The sequence below is a fragment of the Zosterops lateralis genome (genome assembly GCF_965231275.1).
Source record: "Zosterops lateralis genome assembly, chromosome: 7".
In the NCBI taxonomy this organism is placed as follows: domain Eukaryota; kingdom Metazoa; phylum Chordata; class Aves; order Passeriformes; family Zosteropidae; genus Zosterops; species Zosterops lateralis.
The window spans coordinates 30,670,809-30,692,892 of NC_139767.1; the positions used below are offsets into that span (position 1 = coordinate 30,670,809).

General features: G+C 40.6%; 1 protein-coding gene across 1 annotated transcript in view; it reads right to left on the reverse strand.

Annotated features, from left to right (window-relative positions):
• DPP10 (dipeptidyl peptidase like 10) overlaps nucleotides 1-22,084 on the reverse strand; it is a gene marked incomplete at its 5' end in the record, with an annotated part of 252,705 nt that overhangs the window by 11,459 nt on the left and 219,162 nt on the right. The window contains 7 exons of the mRNA XM_083864842.1: nucleotides 368-562; nucleotides 7,230-7,299; nucleotides 7,408-7,506; nucleotides 9,569-9,616; nucleotides 18,404-18,525; nucleotides 19,082-19,129; nucleotides 20,581-20,672. Of these exons, the coding sequence (XP_083720968.1) occupies nucleotides 368-562; nucleotides 7,230-7,299; nucleotides 7,408-7,506; nucleotides 9,569-9,616; nucleotides 18,404-18,525; nucleotides 19,082-19,129; nucleotides 20,581-20,672 (674 nt within the window). The remainder of the gene's footprint in view (nucleotides 1-367; nucleotides 563-7,229; nucleotides 7,300-7,407; nucleotides 7,507-9,568; nucleotides 9,617-18,403; nucleotides 18,526-19,081; nucleotides 19,130-20,580; nucleotides 20,673-22,084) is intronic.

Below are 22,084 nucleotides of genomic sequence, written 5' to 3' on the forward strand. Positions count from 1 at the left end.
AGCAGTATCCTTTGGTATAGACCTAAAATATTGTAATGCAAATGCATTTATATGTTAATGTGGGCAGCAAGAAATTTACCTACAGAATATAGACAAATATGAATTAGCTCAGGTGGCATATTTGGATTGCACAGAGCAGAACAGCTTTATCAATGAGAAGCACCAACTGAAAGAAAACCCCAAAAACACCTCTTTGATTTTTTACTTGCTATTTTTAATGGGAGAATTACGGTTTTGAAATTCACAACTGCATTAAAAAAACAAACATTAACAATGCAGAGAAAACATTCTGGGCAGTTTTAGTCCAAATGCCCATTGATCCAGGTGAAGGCAGGGTGAAAGAGAAGAAGAGTTTGCACATACGTACTCTACAGCTGCTATTTGGTCCTTCACTTCCACCGATCCTAAGCACCGATGGACCTCCTGTAGGATCTTGAGGCCTTGAAATCCACTCCCTCTGCCATCAAATCGAGCTACGATGACATTATCAGAGTTGACAAGCACTGAGTCCCAGTCAATGTGAAACTTATCTGTAACCAACTGGCTGCCTGGAGCTTCATCACTGCAAATACCAACACACCAGACACAAACGAAGACTATTGACAATGTGATGCGCTGTGCCGAGCTCTGATATTTTATTTAACCTGCGTGGCAGAGTTCAGTCGGTTATGCAACCCTGCTGAGCTACTGTCACTTCCATCAATACCATCCCATTAGGGCTGCAAGCCCTGCAGCAAAATAATTTCTTTAACTTTATGACCACTGTGCTGCGGTGCTGCCAATACCTGAGTACACTTTGTTGAAGGACACAGAAAATTAAAGCAGGTAGTGCTGCTTATAATAAAGTGAAGGAACAAACCCCAAACACAATCACTAATGGTTAGCTCAGTTCTGAGAAGGCTCGTGCAGAATTTTTAAAGTCTCACTGAACACACAAAAAAGGTAAAAATTCATTCAGCACCCTGATTACCATTTTGTAGGATATATAATACTATTAAAAAGGATGTCATCTGAAAAAACAAAAATAATTGCATTATTGTATCCTTGAATAGATTTTTTGAAATAGAGTAGAAAGACTAAAGCATACACTGGAGAAAATTATATTTTCTCCATCCAAATTCATAGGAAGAAATGGATGCAGGCAGGAGTGATAAGTCTATTTTATGACCAAAAAAAAAAGGTGGTTTACAGCACAAAAGGTGAAATAGAATGGGAGAATGCAGTTTCTAGAAGAACAATAAGATTTTCCATTGAAGCCAAATACACTATTTTCCGTACAAAGAAAATAAAATGTCAGTTTTAAAAGGGAAGTTTGTCATTATTTTCCCCCAAGATAAACACAGAATAGAAGAACAGGCTATCATGAAGTTGTACAAAATGCAAAATAGTTCTATGCAGGCTGCATCTGCCAGTGGAATGCAAATTAAAATGCAAAAGTGTCTGTGCTGCCTGTATGGAAACTAAATTGGATGGTCTGTGGGAATATCCTGTCTAAGGTGAAAGAAAGATGAAGACAGAAATTATTATTTTGCCAGATAGACTTATGTAAGCCCTGGGGAGGAAAGAGAGATAAAATATCCTACAATAAGTACTGCCTTACAAATACAATAACGTGCTGATTCAGTATCTGGCTTTGGCTGTGGATAACACAGATCATCTTCAAGGTAATCACTCAGTTAATTGGCAAGCATCTGATGAACATGGGTGTTCTCAAATGCAGCCAGACCTATCAGTTTAGTTGCTATATCATGTTCTGAAATCAGGATTAATCGGTTACAGACTCAGCCACAACATGTTATGCTTGATTTACCATTATCTTGCTCATCAGGTTTATACTTGGCTTTGTAAAAAAAAAAAAAGAAGAGCATTTTTTTGGTGTGCTTAACCAATTCAGTTGTGATTACACTAATTACTAACACTGAGAAGCAGTGTCTGGAAATATTGTCAAGTGAGCTCTGCAGAAAACACATGATTCAGGAAGTATACAATCATTATTATTAGCAATAAGGAGCAGAACAATGCCTCCAGTTTCTGCTCATTGCACAGAGCAAGGTTTTCAGAAGCACTGCACATCGACACAGATGTGTTCACTAAGTATTTATCATGAATTCCAATAATAGGAACCAGCTACAATTATTTGTGAGTTCTTCCAACTTTTCCACAATAATACGTCAGAAATATCCATGTTTGACTAGGTAACTTTCCAACTGACTAACACATCCCTCACAAGTGAAAATATTGTGAGTCTGCCTGCTTTCCTCCCTTTAAATATGAGAACCAAACTAACACAGTGTTCACCTCTGATTTATACGTGTTCCATATCTAGGTTATACATACATCCAGTATATATATTGTATTTATAGACAGTTAGGAATGGGAGAAGAACCATTAAAGTTACATGCCTTTCTATAAGCCAGAAAGTGCTTAAAACCAAAAAGTGTTTTAAATCAAAGGTGAATCAAAGGTAGGTTAGTGAATTTCTTCAATAAAAAAAGAAGAACAAACAGAACCTCAGCAAGTTTCTCAGTGGGTGAGAACTGACAGTGATAGTTTTTCTCAAGCTCCTTTTTGGAGGTCATAGCTGGGCTACTTTTGGGCTCAGAGTTTAACACTACACATATCCCAGCCCTGCATGATAAGTTGCTTGATGATTGCTTTAGGAAGCAAGTTTCCAGTGGCTAGTTTATTTCAAGAATGTCCATATTAGTGGTCTGTGATAAGAATTTAAGATTATTTCCATTGAGGTACACATTGAAATTCTCATTAGCACCAAAAGGTCTCTACTCTTCAGCCATCACCATAAAATGATACTGAATATCTGAGGTGTGCCTCTGTCCTCCACAGAGAGACATCAGACATAAAATTTCTTAATACTTGCATTATGCCTCTCTATATTTATTCTAGTTTTTTAATGGCTTGTTCTTGAAGCTGCACAAAAAATTCACTTTCTAACCCCAACTGTCTTATCTTGCTATCAGTCCCAAGAGTGCATTCACAGGGGGTATAAACAGGTTTGATTGTTTGTGCAAGGCCTAAAACTTTCATCAGTTCAAAACCAGGTAAACCAACCCCTGCTTATGACCAAAATTTAGGAAAACAAGTAAACAAATAAACAAACAGAAACCTCTTGCAGACAATTCACTTCTGCTTTGAAGAGTATCTGGGGTATTTTTCCCCCTCAAATACCAGAACAATCATTCCACTGACTCAGTTTTACAATATCAACTTACATATTGGACAATTTTAAATGGCATTAAATAATAGATACTGATATTTAAGATACATTATCTACACATTTGAAAGAATGAGGTTAATTACAATCAAAGCAAAATAAAGAATGATTATCAACTCTGATTTTATCACCCAGATTAAATGCCAGAGTCTTTACTTAATCATTTCCTGTGTGTTACCAAGAAATGTATCTTCCAACTTTTCTAATGAGTAAGGTGAACCATAATGAGGAAATCAAGGATGTGAAATTTAAACTTTGATCCTAATTATATAGAAAAGAGATGGTAATCACTTTTTCAGGCAATTACCGTGCAGCTCTCCAATATATCGCTACACTGTGTGTATTACATCAGAAGGAAACTGAGTGTGAAACGTTATCAGTGGTTTAGGAGAACAAATGGAAGAAAGGAAAGTGTTTTAATCTATTTAACATTTTATGGGCTACTCATCACAATTCTGGAAAGAAAAGGAGTCCCAGCCACCATAACTGGTTTCTACATGAGATCTCTTAGTCCAGCCATCCAGATGGACATAAATTTTAACACAGCAATACAATGACCTGCTATTTGAGTATTGCAGATTGCTCTGCAGGTGCTAATGCATAAATGCTCATACAATCTTTATGCTGATAGTTACAGCATAATCAGGTCCTGGTCCTTAAGCTGAGCTTGTGTCTACATGGAACTGTTCACTCAGTTCACACTCAGCTTTCACACCAGGACTAGATTCCTCCTGTACAAGCTTCCTTCCAGGATTCAGCCTTAACATTCAGGCATCTGGGGGCTATGTGCTGAAAGTTTGAATTTACCTGCAGATATCCTTGCATGAATACAGAAGCTTTTTCATAGTCGTGCATCTTTGAAATGGCTACTGCCTCTCAGTGATTTGCAAAAACCCCAAACACCAGATCACACCAAATGTCATCTCCATCATAAAACCACTTATTTCCTTCCTTCCTTCCTTCCTTCCTTCCTTCCTTCCTTCCTTCCTTCCTTCCTTCCTTCCTTCCTTCCTTCCTTCCTTCCTTCCTTCCTTCCTTCCTTCCTTCCTTCCTTCCTTCCTTCCTTCCTTCCTTCCTTCCTTCCTTCCTTCCTTCCTTCCTTCCTTCCTTCCTTCCTTCCTTCCTTCCTTCCTTCCTTCCTTCCTTCCTTCCTTCCTCCCTCCCTCCCTCCCTCCCTCCCTCCCTCCCTCCCTCCCTCCCTCCCTCCCTCCCTCCCTCTCTCCCTCCCTCCCTCCCTCCGTCCTTTTCTCTTTTCCTTCTTCAAAGTGCAGTGCTACTGAGATGGAAAGCAAGCCCCACTTCTCTGCTAATACTCCACTTTTCTGTCCACATATATTCTGGTTTTACATTTCTAAGTGAGTGTTCCCTGGATCAAGATGTTTTGCAAAATCTCCTTTCCAAAAAAATGGACCTACAATTAAACCAATATTCTTACCAAGGACATTGGTAAATATTTATTTTCAAAGGTTTTTCTCTCAATAGCTGGAATGTAATGATAATCATGTCATGGCTGAGAATGGAAAAAAAAAAGCAGGGGAAGTTGATCAGGACAAAAGACTGATCAACTTGTTATCAGTCCCCAATTCTCATTGCTGGCAGTAGGAACAGGGTGTTTCTCCATCAGTCCCAACAGTACCACTCTGGGACTCAGAAAAGTCAAGTGTCTGGGAAATGATACCATCTACACAACTAATCAATGTTCTCTATAAAAGCTTCATGTTCTCCTTGGACAGGAATAATTTTCTCTTTTTCTGAAAGTGGTACTTCTGAACATGAAATAAACCTTAGGATGTCAATTTGGAGCTGTATGGGTCAAGAAATTACCCCCTATACACCCACAGATATCCAACTGCTCTTTATGAAGAGCTAGGCAGAATTTATTAGGCTCAAATAATCATCCCACAAGGGAACCTCCCATAACTTCAGTGACAGTTTGCAGTTTTATATTTCATTTGGGGACCTCTTTAATAGAAAAAGGGATTGCTGGCAAACTTAGCTTTAAGTCTGTAAAAAGCTGCTGAAGAAATACAGTTTAAGGTAACTTCTTTTTCTTCTAGGAAAGAGGAGGACACAAAAGATGCTACAGTACATGAGCCAGGACAGATTTATAATTTTCAGTTTCATACTAGTGTACAGGGTTTTCTAAAAATAACCCCTGCTAAAGGTAACATTGAGAATTCAGTATTGCCAAGATAAGAATCTGACCAAAAAACCCAAAGTCTTTATACTATAAATGTAGATACAACAATCTGTATTCTTAAATTGATAACATTCCTTTTTATCCCACGTGCCTATCATAAAAAGCCCCCAAACAATTATAAAACATATCCATACATCATAACTTGGCTACATTATTTGCTCACTGGATACCAACCACTTTGGTAAGTTTAAATTCAGATGCTGCCTCAATACTGTTCTCACTTCTTTCAACTCTTGAACTCTCGGTATCAAAAAACAATCCAAAATAGTATTTTCTTTAGCTTTTTTCTTTTTTTTTTTCCCTGTGATTTCTGCCCTTGGTCTTCTCAGGTTTCTGATCTTTCCCTTCTGTCTTCTCTAGGTTCTACACGGGTTTATAACCCCATATTTCACCACAGCTGTGTATGGCAGATTATGTATTTATTAGGATACTTGAAAAGGGAAGCGTTGCACTGCTAACACTTTTGTTTTTCCTTGCTCTCAGAAACAGGAACAAGCACAAGTGCTTGCAAGTCCCTGCAGGGCTGCTGGGGTCAATTCACAGAGTCAGTTTGCCTTTGGCACTCGTATAAGTGCTGCTTAAAATATAATCATTCCTCCAAGATCATGCCAGGAAATGCTGCAAAGATGAAATAAAATCCATGTGTCCTGTTTCCCCACAAGAAAAGAAAAATATGTTCGTGAGCCAATTAAAGCAGAGAGCTTCCACAACTGCAGATAATTACAACTGAAAATTCTGAGTTCTAAAACACAAACTGGGCTTAGAAATAAGCAGGTATGTGCCTTTCTGTGCTCATTTCTGATCTGAGCAGAGGAACTTGGGATCATTCAGCAGCTCAGGTCTGTAAACACCTCCCAGCCAACAATAAGGATCTCTGCTGTCACTGAGGGGAGAGATCTGCTCCAGGTAACACAGCTCAGTAATGTGGCATTTTCGTGAATTTAGCAGTGCACTCCTACATGTCTGTTACTGAAATTCACATCAATGCTTTCCACCTGGGAACTGGAAGAAGCTCTGTAGGTCCAGGAAAGCTCTCTCCACCCATGCTGAGTTCAGGTGGAGAAAGGAGTGATGTCCTGAGCTGGCCATCACCACTTTTCCCAAGTGGGCTTCAAGTACACTCAAGACTCTGTTATTTTCTGCTGCTACACATATGCAGACACACAACTTAAAGGCTGAGTCTCCCTGCAAGAAACACACACCCCATTCTCCTTTTAAAAGAACAGCACAGGTTTCCAGGGAATACCATCCCTCCTCCCATGCAGCTTTTATACAAAAATCCACAGACTTTGGATCATGCCTATCATTCCTTCAACCACCGATGATCAAAAGTAACTTTTATTCCATTCTGGTGTTCCTAAAAGCAGCTTTTCTTTATGCATTCCAACTGAGCCCCTCCTGGGAGCTGTACTCATTTCTCTCAGGAATAAAAAGGAGCACAGGTGCAGAGTGAGGTGCTCTGTGGGCAGGAGCAGTAAGGGTCCAGGAAACACCACAGGGCTACTCGAAGCTCCACCATCAGAAACGGCAGTGCCTCCCAAACATGAAAGTGCAGCAAAGCACAGTCAGGTTTGACTGGCTCAAAAAAAAACAACCCCAGGCATCTCTACCAGACAGCACCTGTCACAAAACCTTCCCAAGAGCAAGATTTTTTTGATTTCTCAACTCAAATCCATGAGATATTTTTTTTTCCACCAAAGGTAAAAAAAATCTCCTCCAAAAAATCTAATTTCAGATTTAAATATTTTCTGTGAAGCACTTCTTTATTATTTTGAGTGATTCCAAAAGGATACTTACATTATTAATAGAAGGGCATACTGGTTTCGATCTGTGAAATCTCTTGGCAGTGACAACTGTAAAGGGAATTCTTTTAAGAAAAGAGCAAAACATTAAAGGCTGGTAGTTACACAGATGAAAAACAGTAACATTGTAAGAAAGCTTTTGGTTTGCTAAAATAACATTTTGCCAGATTTACCGTAATCCTCAACGTGAAGCATTTTGATTTCAGTCTTGTAATTCTTTTTCTTAGAAACAACTTCTTTCAACACAGAGTTATTTTCCAAAATATAAAACTCTAGAAAACAGGAAGAAAGACCATGTTGAAAGGCATGGAGAATCATCACACCAAGATAAATCAAGATTCAAAAAAATTAAAGAAAAAGAGACAAAGGCGCAACAATCCTTCATTAAGCTTTCAATTAATCTTGTAAATTAATTCCTTCTGTAAATACTTTTTTTATAGTGCAACTACTTTTCAATTCAAAAAGATACAATCCAGTTCATTTTCCTGGCTTTGGCAGTCTTTGTTTTCATTAAGCACCACCAAGGGAATTTCTGATGACCAACATGAAGATCAGTATCTCTGACAAGTCCTATCAACAGCTGTTGCAGCACAAGGCTGCTCTGCTGGGCAATATCCTAAGCCTCCTGCAGGAATCCTTTTCCCCAATATTACCTATTCCAAGGCAATATTTAGCCAACACAGCCAAATGTGGTCACTGCATGTCCTTACTTGTCTTCTGCACTTGAGCCAAGAGCAAGACTATCAGCTTGGTTTGAAGCTGCAGACTAATTTGAAGCAACCCTTTTACACACAAAAGAATGGCTAATTTGGTGTTGTTTTTTTTTTTTTAATTCAAATTACTGATCTTGCTTCCAAAATTTAGATTTTTTAAATTAAACAATAAACTCTTCACTTAGGGCCAAAACAGATAATCTGAGGAGAATGCTTGTTCTGGGCAGTCAACCAAAATGGTATAATTATAGTTTGAGGATGGAATAATTGAAATAATCCTTAATCATTCCATTATGAGTTGAAGAGGATAATCTAATCTTGCACTGAAACACTAATGGTAAATTATCTCACTTATTATTTGGCTTTTTGTTGTTACAACAAACGACATCCCTCTAGCCTGACTTGCTTTATTGTACTCTAAGGTGCTGCACATAAATCTCTATTTCAGGAATACACACTCCATAGTACTTTAGATGCAAGTAATAAAGAGCAAAAGCCTGCCTTCAGCAGAATTGAGGAGCTCCACAGAAGTCTAAAACACATTTATTTGAGCATTATTTAGCCTTTACTGAGCTGGATAAAACTCCCTGCCCTGAGTGTGCCATGGCACTGGGCTTTGCAAACACAAACAATGGCATAAAAAAAAAAAAAAAAAAAAAAAAAAAAAAAAAAAAAAAAAAAAAAGGAAACTAAAGTGCAGATATTAATCAGGGTGGTACTTCAACATGCAAGATTAGCTCCACTGAACAGTGACTGACCCAAGACAAAGGGGATGCAGACAGGTACAGAAGTACAGTTCAGGATTTCTGGATTCTGGGAAAAACTCTGGGGGTGACCCAGTTAATGAAAATGTAAGAGTTGGTTTAATGCTTTTGAATGAGAAGTTGTTCCCCATTCCTGTAATCCACATCTCCATGCTGCTGGAGTCACAGTGGAGCTGGAGGTGGCAGAGTTGTTACCTCTGCTGCACCACCAGGAAAATTCAGCTGCTGATGGACAGTCCTCCACTAAAAAGCACCTCAGCAGCCAGGAAACAGTAACAGATTTGGCATCAATATACAAGAAAATAATGAGCAAAACTTGACAAAGAGAGGTATAGAATACCCTCCTAAAAAGCCTTTATTACTGAATTTGTCTTCATTGAAAATGTCAGTGGAGTTGTTCTGATTTGAGAAATAGAAGAGAAGGACTAAATCATCATATGTAGGTCAGCTTTTATGATCAATCATACAAAGACTGTACCTGACTTCAACATAATTGGCTTGTAACTTTAAAAACATCTTTAAAATCACAGGAGGTGTGCTCCAACGGCAACATAGGAAGTGAAAAGGGTGAAGACCAACCTGCCATCTAATTTACTCAAGTGTAAACAGAAAATGAGTCGCATGCATTTAGTCCAAAAGATATCTAAAAATCTGGAAAAGTTTTAGTCATTTGAGTAACTGCTTTCCTTACCATTTGCTGATGTGGATGCTGCTAAAAGGCAATTAAGAGCACTTTATATGAATTAGTTTTCATGCATTTGTATGACATTTTCATGTGCATACTTTCCCCTCTCCCACACTCCCCAAAGAAATTAGGGATGTTGAGAAAACTTATTTATTTCATAAGGTATACTCACTGGCAGTATCACTTGTCTTGTGCACACTTACAACTGGGACACCTGGTCCTGTTTTGAGGAGAGAAGTGAAAGAGGAAGGGTGAGGTGGTTTGTGCACTGTAGTTCAGTGACAAAGAATGGGAGAACCAGGTACCACACACGACGGGATCCTGGAAGCTCCATACACCCAATTCCCTTCAAACACAGCAGGAACTCCACTGGTACCTCTTGGGAACGGCACAGCCTGGGCTACAGGACTAACAAAGTGTGAGACAGGCACTGCCTTCTGCCTGTTCAGCAGCCCAGACCCTGCACCTAGGAGGTGCATCTCTTTTTTTTTTTTTTTTTTTTTTTTAAATCATCTCCAAGTTTTACTTTTAAGTGATGAATAAAAAATTATGGATGCATGTAATGGTACTGTTTAAAATATAGCAGTTTGACATTCAGAAACTTTAGGCTGACTGGGAAATAAATTAATGATAATATCCACTTATTTTCTCTATGGAAAATATGGAAAAGCTATAGAGGTGTTGAAAAAATATATTTCACATAATTATCTGTTTAAGAAGCTCCCTTGGCATGCCAGCTCTGCAAAACCAACAGCATCACAGTTAAATCTAGGTGTGGGGTGTAGTCTAATTCTATTTCACATACTTTATTTTCACTGTACCACTAAGAAACTAAAACCCAAGAGTAATTCTTCACGCCAACACCTCCTGTGCAAATGCACGAGGTGCTATGTGACACTGGCATGACCGGGCATTCAGCATACTCAGAATTGGCTGAATCTGCTGTCCCTGCTCTGAAGATCCCCACCTGTTGGAGTCCAGGGCATCCCTCTGGGCGCCCTGGGAAGTCACAGACCTCGGTAGAGAGGCCTGGGACCCAAAAAAGAGGGTCTGGGGTCTGTGCAGGGGGATTTGCCGGGCACAGAGCCCAGGAAGACACAGTCTTTGATTTTGGTCCATGAGAAAAACATCTAACACAGAGAAGAATTGCAAGTCACAAAGGTGTTACTGAGAGTAGTGTAGTTATCACTGTGCAGAAGATTTTGTAGTTATGGATTTTTAGAATGTAGATGCAAAGGGACAAGATGGTGATTTTAGGGCGGTGCCCTGGGTTCTTCTTCTTCTCCCTTGGCATCCATCTTCTGCAGTGACGTGGGCACAAAATAGTTTCAGTGGATTGGATCAAAGTAGACACGACCCTGTTAGTATAGGTGATAGACATTGGCATAGAATTGTAAACAATGGGTACGTAGTTATCTGTATAAGAGGTAGCGACCTCCCATCACAGGGGGGAGTCGCCTTGTGTCCGAGCTGCTGAGAACACCATGGCCGGACACAGGAGGGGAGTCGCCTTGTGTCCGAGCTGCTGAGAACACCATGGCCGGACACAGGGGAGTCGCCTTGTGTCCGAGCTGCAGTGGACATCATGGCAGGACACAGGGGAAGGGGAGTCACCTCGTGTCCAGGCTGCTGTGAAGATCTTGGCCGGACACAGAGAATTGTAAGATAAGAACTAATAAACAACGCGAGAAACCAGAAAACCAAGACCTTGAGACTCCTCATCATTCTCGCGCCGAACACCGAGCACCGAGCTCAGCACAGAACACAGAGACACAGAGTCAGACAGCAGACCCTAAATCCTTCAGAGGTCAAGAGGGAAAATCACTCCCTTCGTGCCCACACGAACCACCAGCCAGCCTTGGAATCTCGGGTGAGAAAACAACCGGATTTAAACCCCGAGAATTGGCGTCCCTGGGTGGGCACACGAGTGGGCACATGGATGGGCATGAACGGGCACGAATGGACACCGGTGTGGGCAGAATCGGTGCTTTCCAGTGGACACAGCAAAACCTCTGAAGCAAAGAAGACAAGCTGAGAAGACGGGAAGAAATCTCTAACCAGAGACGGCAGCTGATTGCAAATTCACCTCGGACCGACGAGTTCCAAGGGCCCAGGACTCGTCTCCTGAAATCTGCAGGTCGGTGATCAGGAAACCTCCGAACTGAATTTGAGAACACCTGCACTGCATTCTTCAATTTTGGTAAGAACAGTTAAATTTAGAACACGGGGGGAGACCCTCTCCCGGGAAAAATAAGGGAAAACCTTCTCCGTGCAGCAGCAGAGTAGCGGGGAGGGAGGAAGAAACACCTTACCCGCTGGCCTGCAGCCAGCACCGGGTTTGTCTGTTGCCAGCCGCGAGCAGCGGGTTCTTTTGCTGGCCGGCAGCCAGGCAGGTCCTGTCGTCTGTTATCAGCAGACGGGTCTCATACACCTCTTACAGGAGGTGGGGAAGGGGAGAGCCATCAGCCTCCTCTGGGATTTAATAGGAAAGGAGAGATACCAGCACCCTCAGGATTACCGCAGGGAGGTAAAAAAAGCCTCGAGACAGGAGAGTCAGCAGGTCTCCTTGAGTTTAGCACAGAAAAGCCAACAACTTTCCCTGGGTTTGCCACAGTCCTCAGGAATTCAGTCCCAGAAATTCATCTCGGGAAAGTCAAAACTTCTAATCCATCCCGAGATAAGGGCATGCTTGTTTTCGAGGCATGTTCCGTGAGCACGGGACACTTGCCGCAGCAGTGGGGGAGGGAGAAGTGAGACAAAGTGCATCCAGGAGTTTTTTCAGCCCCCCTCAGACACAGCGCGTTCAGACACAGCCTGAAAGTTTTCCACTGCCCTTTCCCCTTCAGCCCAGGGACAGACAGAGAGAGGGGGGAAGGGGGAGTGGAGGAGACACCGGGAAAACAGGGAAAACAAGCCCAGATCGCGTCAGTGGTGAGAGATAACACTGCGGCGTGTGCGCGCGAAAGCGATCGCGATGGGGGCGGCCGGGGAGTGCCCCGTGTCGGGACAGCGCGGGCTGCGGGGGCGGAGCAGGGCCTGTGTCCCGGGGCGCGAGTGAGGAGCCGGGACAGGCAGAGAGAGCAGAGAGTTGGAAACTACAAACCCCAGAAAGCCTTGCGGTTGGTGCATGCGCAGTGACAGCCAAGATGGACGGCGCAAGTGCAAAGCAGGAAACTACAAATCCCAGAAAGCCTTGCGGCAGGCAGGGAGCAAGTAGGATGCAGCTCGAGGATCACGATCGCTCCAGGCGGGAGAAACCCCAACAGAGAGCAAGACGGGGAGCCCCGGGGGGCGGGTTGAGAGAAGACATTCCTGCGGGCAGTGCCGAGGCAGGCGGTGCCAGCGCAGGCAGGACCGGGGCAGGCAAAGGCAGAGCAAGCAGGGAGGAGGCGTGGCCAGGGCGGAGAGTTTCTCCAAGGTGCCACCCCCTCAGAGCGAGTGCTGTGAGCCTGACCCCGCCCACAAGCGGCACTTTGACATTGTCAGTCCAGTTCCCTCAAGTTTTCCTTTCAGCAAAAGGTAGCCAAGTTTCCCTTGAATCCACTGCACACACCCTTTCTTCATTTATCCTTCGGCTACATGCTGGGTTTACCCTTTTCTTAGAGTTTTAAGGTTCCCACTCCTCATCCAGGAGAGGGAGGGTTTTTCTTAAGCAGTGCTGCACAGGGATCATGTGCAGCAACAAGAGTTTTAAAGTCTCCACTCCTCATCCAGGAGAGGGAGGGATGCCGGGGAAGGCAGTAACCCTCGGGGTTAGGAGGGGCTGCATTCAGGCAAAATAATAATTCAATTAAAGTTACAGGTTTTCTGAATTCAGAAGCAGAGATCCGGAAATCATTGGATGTTTGCAAAGCAGCTGCATGATCAGAAGCAAAAGACTTATTGTCATGACATGGAAAAGGATTTTTGATTATAGTGTTGATGTATTTGGATCCAAGTTGATTTATGTTTTAGTACTGTATTGACATTAGAAGTGATTTCTATGTGGTTTTAAGTTTAAGATTTGTTAAGTAAGTAAAGTTGAATTTAAGATAAGGATTGATAAAGTTTAAGTAATAGATTTATATTTTATAAATTTAAAGTTTTATTGTATGTAAGTTTTAAATGTATTTTATGTTAAGATAAGTTAAATAAGTTAAGTATATTAAGTTATAAGATAGATAAGATAAATAAGAGAATAAGTTTTAAGAGAATAAGTTAAGTTTTAAGTTAAGTTGGTTAAAGTTAAGATAAGAAATAAGTTAAAATAATAAGGTAATAAGTAAGATAAGTTGGTAAAATAAGATAAGTTTAAGATAATAAGTTTTAAGTAATAAGTACTGTGAATTGTATCATGATACATTTCAAAATTCTCCTTTATGTTCTTTAGTTGTTTAAGCATTTCATAATTGTTGTTGTTAAGAGCTTTGTTCCAAAAATGTATTAAAGGATATTACTCTAGATAAGGCCAGGGTTTTGGCCACACCTTGACTTTAACTAGAGGAGAGATGTGTTCATCAACAAGCACAGATGTTGCATGTGAAACTTTTCCTGATGGATTTCAGGTTTTAACAAGAGTTGTGCATTTTCCATCAAAGTACAGTTTTAACTAACCTATGGCAAAGAAGTAGCTTTTGTTTCTGCAGATACAGAACATAAGTGAATTTCTGCAAAGAGTGTGGAAATCATGTCAGGCGAGGAAGCTCTGATGGCTTCAAGAGTGGAGAGGAAAGCAGACCAATGTGAACCAGTGTCAAGACTGCAGACATCTTTCATTCTGCATGCAAGGACTTATATCTTGCGTTTTCTTTTCATTCTGTATTGCATGAATTTGTCAGATGGTTCAGAATCAATTCACGAGAGCACAGAGCGGTTGGGAAATGGAGTGAACAAACTCGGAGAAGAAACCGGATCACAGATGAATGGCACGTTTGATTTCTTCAATCTTTCACTGTTGTGGAAGAAAAATTTGAAAACAATTGTATGTATTTTATTGAGACTTGTAATTCTTCTCATGATCAAGTCGTGTTTGCTTTAATGCATATGGCAAAGCAGCCAAAGAGGTGTTTTTTTGTGAAAACAAAGGGGGGAGATGTTGGAGTCCAGGGCATCCCTCTGGGCGCCCTGGGAAGTCACAGACCTCGGTAGAGAGGCCTGGGACCCAAAAAAGAGGGTCTGGGGTCTGTGCAGGGGGATTTGCCGGGCACAGAGCCCAGGAAGACACAGTCTTTGATTTTGGTCCATGAGAAAAACATCTAACACAGAGAAGAATTGCAAGTCACAAAGGTGTTACTGAGAGTAGTGTAGTTATCACTGTGCAGAAGATTTTGTAGTTATGGATTTTTAGAATGTAGATGCAAAGGGACAAGATGGTGATTTTAGGGCGGTGCCCTGGGTTCTTCTTCTTCTCCCTTGGCATCCATCTTCTGCAGTGACGTGGGCACAAAATAGTTTCAGTGGATTGGATCAAAGTAGACACGACCCTGTTAGTATAGGTGATAGACATTGGCATAGAATTGTAAACAATGGGTACGTAGTTATCTGTATAAGAGGTAGCGACCTCCCATCACAGGGGGGAGTCGCCTTGTGTCCGAGCTGCTGAGAACACCATGGCCGGACACAGGAGGGGAGTCGCCTTGTGTCCGAGCTGCTGAGAACACCATGGCCGGACACAGGGGAGTCGCCTTGTGTCCGAGCTGCAGTGGACATCATGGCAGGACACAGGGGAAGGGGAGTCACCTCGTGTCCAGGCTGCTGTGAAGATCTTGGCCGGACACAGAGAATTGTAAGATAAGAACTAATAAACAACGCGAGAAACCAGAAAACCAAGACCTTGAGACTCCTCATCATTCTCGCGCCGAACACCGAGCACCGAGCTCAGCACAGAACACAGAGACACAGAGTCAGACAGCAGACCCTAAATCCTTCAGAGGTCAAGAGGGAAAATCACTCCCTTCGTGCCCACACGAACCACCAGCCAGCCTTGGAATCTCGGGTGAGAAAACAACCGGATTTAAACCCCGAGACCCACCAGTGTAAATCTGCAGAAGAAATCTTGTGTCCCCAGCATCCCCCAATGTGGAATTGACACCTGAGAATCTCTGTTTCACCCCAGTGTTTAAATTACAAGCATTCAGTCACTATTGGGTGAGGGAGAACGATGCAGAAAAGCTGAAGTCCCTGAGGACCCCATGGCAGATGAAGGCATGGACCCTTTGAAATTAGGAGTTACAACTCTTTTTTTTTTTGAGAAAAAAAATTCCCTTTGAGAGTTTAGAGACAGAGCTTAATTTATGTGTTTTGAGTGGCTGTCTCTCTCAATTAATTATAGCATGAGCCTAGGGAGATGCAAATACCTGAAATAAATAGCATGATGACATTCACAGCCTTCACTGAAGATTTTTATCAGTTTCATTCTCTCCCTCAAGGGGGACGATTGACAAAAGATCTTACAGGTAGATTGTTGACAAATCACAGCTTTCTGCCTTAGCTCTCTAAGAAGATAATTTCTTCAGAGATCTCTTTTGCTTTGCTTTGTTTTTATTTCCAGCTCTTTTTACTTCTTCTGAATTTGTCATTTTGTTCTCAAATCTTATTTAAGAAAGACCATTTCTGAGGGGAAAGCACCAGCATTTTCCAGCCTATCTCTATTTGTCATACTAAAAGATGGAAGGATGATGACATTTTGAAAAAAGGGAGATTGCAGTAGATTAAAACGCTGATCAGAAGGGAAAAAAAAGAAAAAAATTGTGTCACAGGCATTGGTTTACAGTGCATCAGAACAAAGCACAGCACTTGGATTACCCATTGACCTTCTGACACGAACCCCAAACCCACAACTTATTTCCTGCTGCACAAAAGGGGAGAAACAATCACTTCCTTTTTAAACTTATTTGAGTGGAGAGAAAAATACCTTGCTAGGGTTTGTGAAGTGCTAAAGGAAAAATCCACAAGCAGTGTGGAAAATGAGTGCAAAGGATGTGCTTGCCAAAACTGAGAGGCTGAGGAGCCAGCCCTCCATCTACCAGGCAAGAAATAACTCCTCACTCAGCAGAGTCTCTGGAGATGCATACAGCTGGTAAAAAGAGAGAGATCTCCTGGCTGAGGGAAAAACCATCCTAATAAAGGTGCTTGTGGGTAAACAGGAGGTTGAAGAATTGAAACTTATACAGATGGAACCAGTCCAGAGTCCCCCAAGGGTTTTTCTGAGCAAATTGCTTTTGTAACAATTGTGTGAAGGCTTTTTGCTGTGGGAAAATGAGTGTGTATGCACACAGCAGATGTGCCATTTGTCTCCTCAAAGCAGTTTGCCTCACTCCCACAAGGAGCAGAGTTTTGATGCCAGTTCTACAGTGACCATCAACTTTGATAATGCCAAATGCCCATCCCAGGGCCCTGGCAGTACAGGGGCCACGCTGCTGCTCTACCTGCCAAGCTCTGAGGAATCACAGGAGAAGACCCTGAATAACCCCCAGCCAGCATTAACTCCACATTAATGTTAGAAAAATGTTACAAAAAAATTAATGACAGTGATTTAGCATCCCTGCCCAACATTTACAGCTCAGGGTAGCTTACTGCAACTCAGTGGAGTGTAGGTTTAATCCTGGGAGGATGATCTACAGCCTCCCCAGCTCAGACAGAGAACTGCCAAAGTCACTGAAAGTCCTGAGCTTGTGAGTAATCACAGGCACAACCTCCTACTGGCATCCACATTTTTACATCAAAGAAACACATTATAAATTACAGGCTGAATATATTTTGCTAAAATAGTAACAAGATGCTTTTGGACCCCGGCACATTGCTGATTCAGGGCAAAAAACTCTTCCCAATTTATCAACCCTTTCTCCTGCAAGAGTCTGAGACTTACCCCATAGGGAGTACATCAAGCACAAGGGAAAACTCTGCTTAAAGCATGAGGAGCTCATTACTCAGAGAAGAACCTCAAGATTAGCTCCATCACTTCAGCTGCAGATTTAACCACGTATAAACCACACAGTTTGTACATTCTCCTTCTAATCAGCTACGTACTGTAGGTGCATTTCCACAAAAAAACAACCCAAAACAACAAAATTGAAAACAAACCCCTGATTTTAGCCAATATATATTCATAGCTTCTTTGTTTGGATACATTCCATGCTCAAGTCAGCAGGTATTTTATTTTTGTGTGGGGTAAAAAAGAAAAAAAGTAGAGTTGTGAAAGAAATAGAGAAAATGCATGAATATAAAATGAGCCATTCATATGTATTTCAGATGAATTGTCCTCTTTGCACTCTGATCATAGCTATGAAAGCATACAGAGGGATAGTGTCTAAAATTTTGCAAGTTTCAAGGACAACAGGTCTACCTGTGTACTTTATTATGCATTGTCTCATGCCTTTCTGAAGGATTTTTAATCACTTATGTATCAGTGTTTATTTCCTGTGTGTAGTTTATAAACTTCTCTGCATGGGATTGTTTCAATTTTTTGTTTATACAGAGATTCTGAAACCAACTGCCATTTAGTGGTACTGGAATGCAGCTAAGAGTAAAACACTGTGAGTCATTTATTACAATTGAACTGATATAGAGGCTCTGTCTCTGGGGATTAAACCACAGCTGGTTTTTGGTAGATACACCCATACACATGTATACATACACTGCACATACATGTGTACAAACTCTGCTAGAAAACACAGGCCCTCACTTTTTAACTAGATAAAGTCCCACAAGATCAATCCCAATATATAAAATAATAAACCGTTACAAACCACAATACCATCACCAAAATTCTGAATTTTTTGGTGAAGAATTTCTGTTTATGGTGAATGTAAGTTGATGTCCTTTACTTAAGAGGGGTCAGGATTGGAGCAGCTTTCTGACATCACTCATAATTTAGCTACTTCACAGAACATCTCAGAATCTTAGAACAGGCTCTGTGCAGAACTTTGAGTAATGCACTGCTGAGCTCAATATTAGACTCCAGCCTAATCCCCTTCTCAAGGGAATACATTAATTCAGAAGCCAAGAGCACCCTGAGCATCTGCCTTACCTTTACAGTGCAGGAGGAAATGCCTGTTCATGGGGCTGAACTTTGCACTGAAGTATGTGCACTGCTCCCTGAAGAAGTTACACGAGAGACACTGACGGTTCAGTGACCCCACTGTTGATACACTGGGGGAAGAAAATGATCAGAAACGTTTTACACTGGAATAAAACACAATGAAGTAAACTTGGCCTCGTGGATAGGATCCAAAAGCTGCCCCCAAAGCACCAATGGCACAGCAATAACTCACAGTTCTGGGGGGTAACATCAGAATTAGTAGCAAACCATGAAAACCTCACTAACCTCAGATTTAAGCACTGAAAATGAGATGATTTCCCCCCACCCTTTAAGTTACATGATTAAACCCTATAAATATTTTTATACAGAAAATTTTACTTGGAATTTGATTACTTTTAAAACACGGTCGTGTTAAATGTTGTATTGAGGTTTAACTTTTTAAATGCTTATAAAGGACTAGTGAAGATGTAAGTGGTAAAAACATTTTGTGTTAGAAACTTTTCCATTTTTTAGAAAATGGCAATTTTAATTTTGAAAAGCTGTGGTCCTTTCCTTGTTGCTGCTCAAGCATACCAATTTTTACACAATGTAAATGATTACCCAAGCACCACAGCACTTATGGCTTGGGATGAAGGAACTGATTCCACAGCCCCATGTACCTCTTACCTGTGCAGCTGTCTTCCTCTTGGGGACTCTTCAGTGCTTAAGAAATAACTGTGTCCAAAAGAGGAAAAAAGTTAAATTCAGTTTGGTAAACTGATTTGGGCAGTGTTTAGAGAAGTGAGAGACACTATAAGTAACATTTTGAAAAATCAAAAATTCGCAAATATCCATGAAGATCAAATACTTATATATAAACCCAAGTTCCAAGAGTCAAATTAGATCCAATATACAGATTAGTATATATCTCTATATACTAATATTTCTATATATTTATACTTTATATCTATATACTATATAGATATATCAGAAGCTATATAATTTCCTGTTAAAACAGTGATGAAAATAGGATTTCATGGTTTTAATTCCTATCATGCCCAGGAGCTCCAGTAGCAACCAGGACACCTCTCTGCATATTAAAAATACAGAAGAGAAAGTTTCTGCTTCACCTCAAGAGTTTGCAGTATAAATCCAAGCAGTAGATAAAGGTCACAATGAAATTATGTCATGTATTACAATAAGTCTTATGAGATCTGAGAGCCTCTTTGAGCTGTGAAGCAACTTTTTGTTCTATCTCCTTTGCACAGGTGGAAAGAGATTTTGCAAGAACACCAAGACAAGCCCTTGGTGTTTCCCTGATGAGATCCCTACAAAGTCTCTGCTTGAGGGGCAGAAGGAGGGCAAGGCAATCCCCTCAAGTGGCTGAGACAGCCCAGGTGACATCTGTCACCTAGGAAATTCTCTATGGTTATATTTTCAAAACCCATAGAAAGACTTGGCAAAAAACAAGGGTTTTCTCCAGTACCTGTGGAAAAGATGGGATTTATTGCAGCCTCAAAAAAGTTCTTGTTGAAATACCATTTATTTTAAAACAAATGAGAATTAGATATGCTTGTGTATTTTTTGCCATGGACAGATAAAAGTGAAAATTAAGAAAGATCCACTGAAGTCAGGTGAAGCTTTCAGACATTTTGTGTTTGTTCTAAACTCCTTCCCAAAACCACCAAACATGCTTGGCATTTCCTTCCACTCTATCTAAGGTGGGCTGTGGAAAGATTTCTCTGTGGGTGACAATCAGGAGCTCTGATAATCTCTAAATAATTTGAATTTATGAAGTTGGATCAGATCCCCAAAACTCTTGAGACTTCATGCAGTAAAGGTGTGATATTTTATCAACTACTAAAAATTTACTATGACTTCTTATCCGGATTTACTAGATAAAAAAGTTACCAAAATGTCATTACTGCTGCACTGTGTTGATTCCTTTTATTTTGAAAAATACAGAGTCAAGTGATATCACGGTGTGATTCTTTCCCTCTGCATAAAAAAGCATTTAGGAAAAGAATGGCAGATGAATTGTCTTAAAACTGCACTTTATGTAGTCAAGTGAGTCAAAGTTGTGGTAATGTGCCAAAATGAAAGAAATATTGTTGTTTAATTTTGATTTAAATGGATTCAACTTCAATAATTTGAATATTTTTATTAAAAAAGAGAATAATGCTTACATCTTTTGAGTATTTTCATCATATGCCAGGATTTTGATAACTTCCCAGTTCCCCGATGTCAGGTGTCTCACACTGATTTGTTCACTTTTAGCCTGTTGAGAGATGGAAAACATTAACTTTCACCTTGCCACATTCTCCTTTGCCTAACAGGATTCCCTGCACGTGTCATTACTGATTACAGCTTTTTAAATTATAATAATAACAACATCTTTAAACCACAAACTTTGCATTTTGACAGGCCTGAACTTCACTTATCCTTTCCCTCCCACCCATAAGCCTTTCAAGTCATTAAAATAATCTTGGTTTTCAGCACAATTTTTCTTTCAGTTGCCTCCTTGTCAACAAACAATAGCAGTGAGGATTCAATGCAGGTAAAGCCAACTCTTTGGCTGGAAATTGCAGCAGACTCTTCATCAGACACAGGTTAAAAAAACAACAAAACCTAAGTGAGAAGCTCATCTGAGGGTGTTTCCTAGTGCAAAAGGTAAAATCGTGGCTCAGGCTAATGATTAAAACTTCAACCCTCATAGCTTGGACATACTTTATGTGGATTATGCTTGGGCTGGATATACATATTCTGAGTTTTCAAATTCAAGACAAACTTTATAAAGAAAAGAGGTGACACTTCAGAGGTGATACTCAGTGGATACAAGGCCTACAAAAAGTCATAAAGGCAAAAAGGTTGGCTTTTTTTAAAAATCCATGTATTTCTAAACTGTGTCCTGAGCTCCACATCAACAGCAGCAATAACTAAGATGAAGCAAATGCTCAGAGATACCCTGTGAGACACGTTGGGAGCTGGCAAGGCAGAACCCAGTCCCTTGGAACTGATGTTTCCTAACAGATCCACAAGGAAAGAATGATGTAGCAGCTCTATGACAGACCTAGCAAGTACCAAATGAAATCAGGATATTGTGCTAAGTGCTGTACATAGGTTTATTATGAGGGCTTCCTGTTCAGGAAGATTCTGATTCTCAGTGCTGTCTCTAGGAATGATTAAAGTACATATTGGTGATTTATTGTAAGTGACTATTTCTTCTCTAGAGAGAGAGAAGCTGCAACTATTGAAATAGATATTTAAATATTAAGATCACAGAATCTAACAAGAAACAGCAATAAAAAGCGCAGCCAAGAGTTAATAAACATGGTTATTTTTCAAGGTTACAGCCATAATACATAATTTATGAAGCTTGCAGAAAGTTATCGCCTTGATCCATTAAAGTTATTTTATAATTCTTATTTTGTGGTTGGGGAAAAAAAGGAGACTTTCTAGAGTTGCAAAACTCCATGAAAGAAATGTCTAGATACATAAGACATGATTCAATCCCATTTTGAGATTAGTTTCTTTTAAATATTTCATAAGTTACTAAAAGCATTTTGAAAACAATAACCCACACATGCAGCCCTCTACATTCAGACAGTAAATAATCCATGATAGACAGTAACCTTTCAGACATCAACTTCTCCCTGCATAAAGATTTAATTAGATGCCTCTGCTAACATG